This window comes from Phalaenopsis equestris, unplaced genomic scaffold (assembly GCF_001263595.1).
Source record: "Phalaenopsis equestris unplaced genomic scaffold, ASM126359v1 Scaffold000002, whole genome shotgun sequence".
Taxonomy (NCBI): domain Eukaryota; kingdom Viridiplantae; phylum Streptophyta; class Magnoliopsida; order Asparagales; family Orchidaceae; genus Phalaenopsis; species Phalaenopsis equestris.
Genome location: NW_018164444.1, coordinates 6,984,445 through 6,995,291, shown reverse-complemented (window position 1 = coordinate 6,995,291; position 10,847 = coordinate 6,984,445). Strand labels below are relative to the sequence as shown.

The 10,847-nt window shown below is 36.0% G+C and overlaps 1 protein-coding gene across 1 annotated transcript; it reads right to left on the bottom strand.

The window, feature by feature from the left end:
- Positions 1 to 5,946: 5,946 nt before the first annotated feature.
- Positions 5,947 to 9,340, bottom strand: LOC110038877. Its single transcript, XM_020743798.1, has 2 exons — positions 7,705 to 9,340; positions 5,947 to 6,289 (listed from the first exon to the last, which is right to left on the bottom strand). Exons 1-2 carry the CDS (start codon positions 9,066 to 9,068, stop codon positions 6,052 to 6,054), a joined length of 1,602 nt encoding a protein of 533 aa, XP_020599457.1. The 5' UTR covers positions 9,069 to 9,340; the 3' UTR covers positions 5,947 to 6,051.
- Between the last annotated feature and the right edge of the window lie 1,507 nt (positions 9,341 to 10,847).

Below are 10,847 nucleotides of genomic sequence, written 5' to 3'. Positions count from 1 at the left end.
AAAGAGAGAGAGAGAGAGAGAGAGAGAGAGAGAGAGAGAGATTCATGGGTGGGTGAATTTGCCCGCAAAGAGTGCGATTTGCACATCTTCCATGGCGATTTCAATTGGAATTTTATAAGAAATAGAGAGATGGAGAAATTGTCATCAGCGATAAAATCAAAGATGGATCCGGTGATATAATTTCAACTCAACTTGATCAAATTATAATTTACAAAAGCTAATGAATTTCCCAATAATGTAATGCATTTGTTTGGATTGCAAGTGATGATGAAAAAGGCTAAAACTCCCAATCAACAAACCATATCTTTATTCCCTAAAATATCAATTGGGTCGTATTATTTTTATATAAAAAAAAATTGATCAAGTTGAGTTTTATTGCAACATATAAATAATCACTTAACTTTTGTTGCATTCATTTTGAAATAAAATATAATTAATTTTTGATATAAAAATTCTTAACATTTTCCCTCATTTATTCATTCTCTCTAGAATGTGATAGTCCACCTTTTGTCAATAATGTCTGTAGTTAAAGTCATCCTTTTTTTTTTATTTAGGAAGATTTACATATATACCTTCAATTCATATGTATTTATGCATCTAAACACCAAAACTTAAAATTTTGCATAACTGCAAATTTACTTGAAAAGCCGCATTTCAATTTTTATTTTATTTTATTTTAATTGTGATATTATTGATGTGTTATGAAAGATTCGGGTGATATAAATGTAGAAATGTAAATTTTAGGTAAATGGCCCCTTCTCAGTGAAGATGTGTGATGAGCAGGACTCTGCTCGACATTTCGCTTATTATTTTGGGCGTATATGATGTTCGATGCATCTAAACTAAATCAAATTGGAATCCATTTAATCTTTTGTGTTACATGAAGATCATTTAAATTTCATTTTTATCAAATTTATAATCGGGAGTCGAAACGATTTAATTTGAAAGCCCAATCCAATTATGTCAAGAGCACGTCTATGGGAGCATAATTGACCATAAATCAAACAGTCATTAGTCAAATTGAAAATTTCTTGGAGCTCTCTTAAAAAATGTTTTGTGGCCCTTTTTTGGAAATTTCTTGCTCCACCATTATAAGTAAGAAATAGGCAGAATAAGTGTCTTATGATTATTCACAATGGAATCATGAATTGATAATAGAAAAGTCCATATTTACATATTTAACTTTTCTATTTACATTTTTAATGTTACTCTATTTGTTCTTATAAATTTGCGTGCTCTCATAAAAGAGATTTTTGGTCAGAGTTGATGCATGCTGGAAAATTCGCGACGGTAGAGTAATGAATTATCGTCTTATCATTGTACGAGAATTCAACACACATATAGATAGGGCTGTAAACGAGCCGAAATGTAGATTTCAGAAAAAAAAGCATTTTAATCAAACCTAATAAATCATTGGTAAGACTAATAACTCAAAAATCAACAAAAATGAAGTTGAGAGCATCCACTTGCCAAAAAGGTGATAGGGATAGCTTCAACTTACAAGGCTTGCAAAAAGGAAGGGTTCCCTTGCGCTCTTTTGTCGGCTTCGTGCAAATAAAGAAGGGGTAGAAGCCCTCGTACAATTTTGGCGTAGGGGCGAATGAAGAGAGGGCTTCGGAGTACTAGACTTCTGAACTGAAGAGGAGGATGCCCTAGAATCGCTAATCACATAGGAGGAAGGAAGGGGTTCAAGCTCTTGGCTTTGAATGTGGGAATGAGGGATCGAGGGGTGTAGAGAAAAACCAGAGATCAAACAATGTAAGGGCGTCAAGAGATAAAAAGACTTGGTAAGTATATTAAGGGTTGCGGTCTTTGCATTAATGACCAGGCCAGCTAGGGGTGTAAACGAACCGACCACGAACGAACATAGCTTGTGTTCGTGTTTGGTTCGTTTGAAATTTAGTTTGTTTGAAATAAGCTCGTGCTTAAAATTGTTTGTAAAGTCATTGTTTGGCTTGTTTACTTAACGAACGAGTCGAACACGAGTTGTTCATGAACAACGAGTTTTTTTGACAGTCTTATTGGCAGCCCTACACCTAGATGAAAAGGAAAACAATCTGTGATGACATCATCAGTTTTTACGTGGAAAACCCGTAAAGAAAAAAAACACAGGGCGGGTCTGACCCAGTTATAAAAATCCACTATAAGTTGATGATTACATAGGACCCTTGTTCCATAGACGGGAGCGTGTTACAAGATTATTCAAGTTACAACGTCGACTGACGACGTCTGTTCAACGGTGGTCGGAGGTGGTCGACGGAGGTCGGCGTTGTTCGCTGACGGTCAGTGGTGGTCGATGGCGATCGACGATGGCAAGAATGATGTTGAGCTTGAGCTGTTTTTCCTCAAGTTCTCTCTTCAGTCTCCCCCTCATGTGAGGGGTGTGACTCTATTTATAGTGTTCTGGATGCAATTAATATAGAAAGATGAACTATTTTGATCGATCAGATGGAATTTGATAGACATTTTAGCATCTTAATGATACCATAATTGAGTAATCTTGGGCTCGTTGGATTCGATTTGTGGAGACGCTCTATTCGGCTATGAACTCGCTAAATTCAATATATGTTTGATCTCTCAAATGTGTCCGTAAATCCTCAAAGAGTGGTTTAATGATTTGATCTTGGCTTGATCTGACTCTGATTGGACTAACTTTGATATCATTAGGTCTGTCTTATCGAGTCGGTTAGTTTGACTATAAGTTTGTTTCAAATCGGAGCTCTGGATGACTTTTTATCAAGATTTTAATATTTTTTGTTCAAAATATTGTCTTAAGATTCATGACGAGACGTGTCAAAGATTGATTCTAAATATGTTCAAAAAATGTTGCAGAAAACAAAATAATAAAAAGCTAACATGATGTCAAGTTTGTGTTGTTAAATGCTCAGCCGTCCGAATAATTGGTACGAACTCGGATGTGACATTAAAACCCTAAAAATCCTGAAAGTTGGGGAAAGTTTGTGGGCGGCCACCAAATAAAAACTAGAAGGGTCCATCAGGGCAACATCACATTTCTGCATTGCATGGCATCGAATTGTTTGATTAAGGGAAGACAAATTAGGGCATGAGGTGGTGGTAAGTACAGGTGTTCTTAACTCCTGTCGATTGGTAAACCTGGAGCTAAACTACACTAGTTAATGACTCTAACCCAGGTTAATTTTGAGTGGACTTGTGAGCTCATGAGCCCACTTATTTTCAGAAGTATTAACAAAAGAACATTCAAGATATTATCAAAAATAAATTATCAGAAAAAATTCAAAAAAATTAAAATTAATGTTTTAAATTAAATATTTTTTTATTATTTATCTCATAGATATTTATTATATTTAGCAATTTATTATAACATTAATTTGGGTTAATATTAATGTCTATCTTTCATAATAAGCCTTGAGCTTGATTGATCGGTCAAGCAATCCTCAAGTAAATGGTGGCCCGAAAATGGTAGATTTAATTTTAATTCATTTTGAGTGAAAATAAAATTAGTATTTTTAAGTAAGTGTTGAGATTGCTTTAAATTTTAAAATCAATATTATAATCGAAGAACGTTCTATCGCATAACAATTTGAATAAATTTATATTTTTTAAATTAATTTTTAGCCAATCTAATGGCAATGAATATGTATATTTGAATGTAATTATTACCTATGCATATTTTATAATAAAGTACCTTATATAAAGGTGGAAGAGAGGGAATATGAATGAGGATCTTTATTTCCTCAACCAAAGAATAGTTATTAGAAGAGAATACAATACTTTCTCTGCTCTCTCACAATCTCTCTCTCTTCCTCATTTCACATTCTATTTCATGGGTATCTTTGAAAGACGAGTCTGGATTCAACACCCTAAAAAATGCGATGAACATGAAATCTTGCCACAAACAGAAGAGGAGCAATACAAAGAGAATATCATAGCCATAGAGAAGTAACTAGCAACATATAATGCACTAGATAACTATCTCTAGAAAATATTCAAACTCATCCATTCGACCGCTCATACTCTGCCTCATGCTCTAGGCCTCCTCCAGCCATCCTCATGCAGCAGGTCTCATCCAATCGACTCCTGCACTCGGCCTTCTCTATTTGATCAAAAAAATTGCTCTCCCAAGAAATTTCTCCCAAACAAATTTTTAGTAAAATAATTTGTCCAAGAGAAGGTGAGTCACGAAGAAATGAGTACATACAAAAAGTAAAAACTCTAACAAAAAAAAATCACTCAGAAACCACTTCCTTTTTATTTTTGTTTTATTGCATTCATGTTTTTTAATCTCTTCAATGTGAATTTGCCCATAACACTTGGGGTACTTACCACTCATAGGCAAGTTTCCTGAGCGATGAAGGAAAATGACCAAAACTTTTGGACCGTACTTGACTCAATAACTGAATGTTAATGACAACTTTGGAAAAACCCTTTCTAAAATATAACTCGACAAAATAAATAATGAAGTCGGCCAACCCATAGATTGAATACCACAAGATCTCAACCTAGGTAAAATTGAAAATTATGATGACTACTCCCTATAGGAGAGTTACAACCCCTAGGTGAAGGGTTATCTGAATTTAACAAAACTGCTTGAATTTCTTTACATCTGAGTGATGTTGTAATAAAATAATCACTTTATTTGCACAAAAAAGGAGACTTCTTTCATTGATAATACTCGGGTAACTCTCCTTATAAGACCATCGAGTCAATAATAATAGCTTTTAGGCCTTGCCTAAAGTAAAAAAATTGTACCTCCTAAAAGTTATAAATAGAGCTCTATAAAATGATTATTTCTATCATCACTCTCATGTATTTCCCTCATAATATCCACTACAATCATAAGAAATCAAACAAGCCCTTTAATTTAGTGAAATTTACATACATACCACACAATTCTTATGTATTTACATACCTGACACCTAAAATTCTATATTTACATTTATAACAGTCTGATATCACAAACCTATGCATGAAAACATGTATTCCACATTTAAAAAGTTAGTAATAATGATAATTTTAAATTAATGTTAAAGTTTTAAGTTGCATGCATGTAAATATCAAAGTTTAGGTGTTATGTAAGCATATAAGAATTGCGCGGTATGTATGTAAATGCCCCCTTTACTTTATAGTCTCATCTTCTCCAATAATATGGAAGAACAAATTGTTGTAATCATATATGCTGAATTAATAAAGCTGTAGACCAACACAACAAGTTTTTTTCCATTCCATCTTGATCCAATCTACCAAAACACTCAGACCTTTTGATCTTAGCGCAACTTGTTGAGTCCTCTGCCCTCATTTTTCACAATTCTGAATTATTGCATGTTGACAAAAACATTGTTATAGCAGAGGGAAAGCTTATCCCCTTAACTTTATATAAAAATGTCCATATAATTAGATAACAAATGTTCATGGCTGTCAACGAAAGTTGTATGTGATAAACTTGAAAAAGGAAAAAATCATAGGGAATAAAATTATACAAAATAATTATTTCTCTCAATTGAAATATATAGATATATATATATAAAATATGAAGTATATATAATATGAAGCGTAATCTTGACCACTCGTTATTAATGTAGGGAATATGAAAGAAATAATAAAAAGTGATTGATGATGATGGGCCAAGAAATGGATGACAACTATATGCTAATATCGTGGGTGTATGGTGATTGCTTGAAAATAGTTTGACGTCGATTGAGTGATGACAATTAGTAGTAACTATCAAGTCTTAACATTTAGATCAAGTGAAGATGGCTGAGCGATAACGGCCAAAATTCAATTATGGAACTATGATATTTTGGTGATTGAGGTTGTTAGTGTTGATAATTTGATAAGGCTCTAGATTTTTTAAGCTATCTCCTTTCAGATCCCATTCATATGATGAATGATGATTTATTTATAATTTTTTATAATAACATTTTAATAATTTTATAAATATAAATGTTTCAGGTGGTCTCTATGTAAAAGAGAGAGAGAGAGAGAGACAGCGAAGGTACAGCAATTACTTTTCAAAGTGATATTTCCATTTATTGCCATAAAAGACTTAAGTGGTGGTGAAAACAAAAGTTTTTATGAATCACATGAATCCAGAGGATAGCAGGTCTCCTCGCCTCCCGTGTTCCACAAAAAGTGGGCGTAGTTAGCTGAGTGATAGCTGTTACCTGGATCTGCCTCGATGGCTTCCAGGAAGGTCTCCTCCGCCGCCCCCAAATCCTTCCTCGCCAACCACAAGAAGTTCGCGTACCGACTTAATGCCTCCGGGTCCGCCGGCACCGCCGCAGCCGCCCTCTTAAAATACTCCTCCGCCCTGCACCCAAAGAGCAATATAATATTTGTTTTGCCCCACATTCAAGCAAGCTGCATAATTTCCCTCGAATGACTATTCATTTAACCCGGCCCCCAAATGTCTGAAATGAAATTTTAACAATGATTTGAAGTGTTTGAATGAGATTAATTTGGGCTCAGATGAAGCAAGGAAATTCATTCAAAATTTTAATATTTTTAGTGGATATAAAAGATGCCTTAATGAGCTTAAAATTAATGGTTTGGAACATATTAATTTCTTTGTATCAAAACATTCATCGTTGTTAAGGGTGTAAATGAGTTGAGCCGAGGTCTGACCATTCTCGACTTGAGCTTAAGCTTAATCAAGTTCAAGCTTAAGTCTACGAATTTAAGCTGGCTCCTAAATTAACTTGTCTCAAAACTTATGAAAAAGAAAAAAATAATATTACTCCGATTTAATCTTACAAATAAAATGATACATAAAATCAGAATTTAGGAGATAAACTAAAATAAATTAGTTGATATAAAGTAAAAAAATATATATATTTTTAAATATTTTTTAATATTAAAAATAAAATTTTAAAATTTATAATATTTTGCGTATATTTTATACTAATGATTTTTTATACAGACTTGTTCACCAGTGAATTAGTCGAGTCAAGGCTAGCTTGTTGGCTCATCAAGCTTAACTCAAGATCCATTTATCAAGCCAGCGTTCACCATTTTGATCTCAATAAATTTTAAATTATGTTTCTAAATATTTAGTTGAAGAACTTGAACTAATTTAATTTTGATTTGTCTCATCAAATCACACTATCTCAATAATATGTCAACCAAATATAGAATTCAAATACTTAGGATTTGTTCCTAAACTTTTTAGCTTAAGTATTAGCACAATGTAAAAAAATTAAAATTAATCAAATATAAGAAAAGTTGGTAGCAAAATTAAAACAAAAGCATTTATCTTGGAAATTAAAAAATATACCACTTGAATTAAAACTTCTGAAAAAGTCAAAAAATTGATATAATAGCAGGAAAGTGTCATAATGAAATCCAACAGCGACAACTAAAAATTTTATATTAAATCATCAACCTGCTACCACAGTTTAAAAAACCATATCATGAGAATACGATCAGCTATTTTTTTATATATATAAAATAAGAAAAATTATGCACGTTTTGATGAAAAAATAAAATAGCATGGACTTTTATATAAAAAACTTGAAAAAGGTTATGATTCTTTTACTCCAAAACATAAATGAATTAGTTTTAATATAAAAATAAACTTTTGTTCACAGACCTGATATAAATTTTCATAGATTTCAATTAGTCCGATCATCAAATCAAGTTATCATCATAAGTACCAACTGAATTATATAAAATTAGTGACTAATCATTGATATTAACAACAAAAAAATAAAGAATTTAAGAATATACCTGTCGTGGTCTCGGAGGACAACGAAGAGAAACTGGGCGAAATTAGAGAGAATGAGAGGGTCATCGAGCCCCTCGGCGAGAGCTCGCCGGTACGAGAACTCCGTCGCCGCGTATGCCGATAAATCCTCCGGCTCAAGATCAACCCTAACAGGCGATGCGAACAACCGCAATGTTTCACGATCCGTGAGCACCTCATGCCGACCGCTCGCCTGAATGCGTTCCACCTCCTCCAAGATCCCCTTCCACGCTTTTTCATCATCTTGTCCCTTCGCGGAAGCCGTCGATACTACTTCACAGCTGCCGTTATGAAGAGAAGTCGAAGATCGATTCCACTGACCATCGTCATCTGCGCCGGCGATAGCCTGCGCTTTCTTTCCACCTCCCCCGCCGCCGCTACCCCCGACGGAGGCCGATCGGCCGACGGAGAATGATTTCACTGCTGAGGAATCGAGTCGGGTGGAAGGGTTTCCGGATTCTTCGATGGCGGTGGAGACAGATTGAGTCGGGGGTTCGGCGTTGGCTGGGTAGTCGGTGATAGAGAAGATAGTGAAATTGGCAAGAAGGAGCATGAGATAGACCATTAGGGTGGGGGTTGTGGAGAAGATGCGCTGGAAAAGCCAAACGAAAGAGGCGTGTATCTCGTCATGAACCCTAGCGAGGATCCCCTGGATCTGGAGGTTGGATGAGAAGAAGAGGGCTTCCCGCATCCGAATGGTGTGGCTCTGGAGTTCCCGCACGATGAATACCATTGAGGAGAAGGCCTTCTTCACAGAGGAGTATGCGGAGTCTAGCACATCCGCCGATTCCCCCTGTTTCTTCTTCTGCTTCAAAATCCGGAGCGATAGCGGAAGATGGAAGCAATTGTTTCTAATTGGCTCAACCTTATTCGGCTCAAATCCATCGCCCTCCATCTCTGGTTTGGGCCCTGCCGATCGTGCTTCTGAGGTAATAGAAAGCAGAGAAGGGCACACTGGGTCGGAAGCTGGGGAGAAAGACGGTTCAGAGTCACCACCTCTGTTACTTAACTCTTCGTTTTGATTCATTCGACACTGATCAGCTTCCATCTTCACAAATTCGTCGTCGTCGTCGTCCATGCCGTCAACCACGAATCCAAATCCATCGATGCTAGCGCTGGGAGAAACTCGATCCCTGCTTCTCTGTTCCCCCGTGCTTCCTCTTTGATGAGAACGCTGAGCAATGGTAGTTCCAAGAAAGCTTGACTTATGACCTATGTGATGCGCAACGGGTCGCCCGATGGCGTTTATTGAGAAGACGAAGGATAGGGCTTTACTTGAGAGATGGCCGGCAGACAGAAGCGGCGGCTGCGACCAATGCAAAAGGGTTCCGGCGACTTCCACGGCCATGACCGGCCGGAAGGCCGGCTGCGACAAGAGAGGGGAATACGAGTGAAGGGATCCGTCAACTGAGCTCACGGATTCAGGTTGTTAGTCGGCAAGACCATCCATGGATTGTATTTATAGGGTCTTCGTGGCCCGTGCATCATGTGAAAGGTCTCTGAAACACCGCCTCTTGAACTTGGGTCTTTCGCCCACGTGATCTGTGACCTAAACATATTGTACAATTTAATTAGTTATATTATATACTTTAATGATTTGTTAAGTAGCCCGGGCTTGTTTAACTAGGGAGGAACATATACTGCGCAAATGTATAAAATTTGATATAATTGAACTTTGGTTTAAACACTTGTGGCTTGAAGTTCACCATGCAGGCTATTCGTCCATATTCGATTGATTGATTTTTTTTTTTTGTTTAATTACTTGACATAATTATGATACCGTGAATTAAAGTTGTTAATATTAAAACATGATTATGCTTGAATAAATATTTATCTAACCTTTCGATGCATGGTAGAGAATTTAGGGTGATAAAAGATATATTTATCTCTCAGTGTTATATGACAATTTAGTATGCATTTAAAAAAAATTTTGATAGATGAGACACAATGAAAACTCGAAAGAAAAGTAATCACGTCACTAATTGAAATTGAGTTGAAATGGTTCAACTTTTTGATGTATGTTACAAGACTTTACGTACCCTAAAAATGTCGCCGCAAGACCATCTGTAGGTCGCTGCCATGTCGGATTATCGTTGACTGGTCGCCATTATTATTGCAATACATTGCATCTATTATAGTACACTACGGGTGTTGTGGCGCACTGCTGCTATCGTTGGATCACCGCCACCACTGTTGTTGCCAGATCACCCAACTCTTGTGATGCATTGTTGACATCATTGGATTACTATATTAGTGTTTAAGGGCATCAAAATCTTGTAACATACATCATAATAATGGAATCATTTCAAATGAGCAAGGTCTCATGATTTTTTATCTTTTTGGATTTTTCAAGTAAAAACTCTTGGTGTCCCCTCCATTAGCTTTCTTTTATGTGTGTTTGTGTTGGATTTCGATAACACTAAGAAGTTAATATTTTTATCACGGTGAATTCTCTGGCATGCAATAATTTGACATCATCTGTGAGGAAGTACTCCCACCATTATAGAATTTGTGGCAATCACTAAATGACCAACAAATCCAATACTAACAATAATGGAGCCTCCAACTCTAATGTTCACCATTCTAAGGCACAACCCCAGAGCTTGAGAGGTAAAGCCTATACTTTTCCCCTCTATAACAAGTCTGGCAAAGAGGCTTTGGAGGAACAAAAGCTCTATCAGTATCATGTGTGTAATATTAGAATAAAACTGACAAATACCACATTTCTCAGTGAAATCTAATGCATGTTGTTTCCCGATATGCCAATAATATCCCTATTCATTATCTTGAGGGCAAGGAATCTCTCTCCTAAGTTTTCTGCATATATTTCATAATCAACGTCTGTTGGTGTTAGACATTTAAGATATGTGTTGATATCCACTTTTTTTATGCAGAACCTCATCGTTCAGTAGCAAAGCACTATAGTTGGGTTTTATAACGTCATAGCCGTACTCCCAGTCGATCGTGGTCAAACCAGCATCGCCACTGGTATCCTCTGCGGTGAATTTTGTTCATGTGGCATGGGGCTTTATATGGCTAATACAAATACTCTTTTGATATAAACCATTGATGAGGTTGCTTCATGTGTGTTCGTGCCTTAAACTTAAGGTCTGGAAAGACGAATTTT

Bases quoted from the DNA above. Each gene is read 5' to 3' on its own strand.
- LOC110038877 (XM_020743798.1), bottom strand. From the start codon at position 9,068: ATGGCCGTGGAAGTCGCCGGAACCCTTTTGCATTGGTCGCAGCCGCCG. The intron at 6,290-7,704 runs GTATATTCTTAA...CTTTGGGTGCAG, and splicing joins GTCCTCCGAGACCACGACAG to GGCGGAGGAGTATTTTAAGA.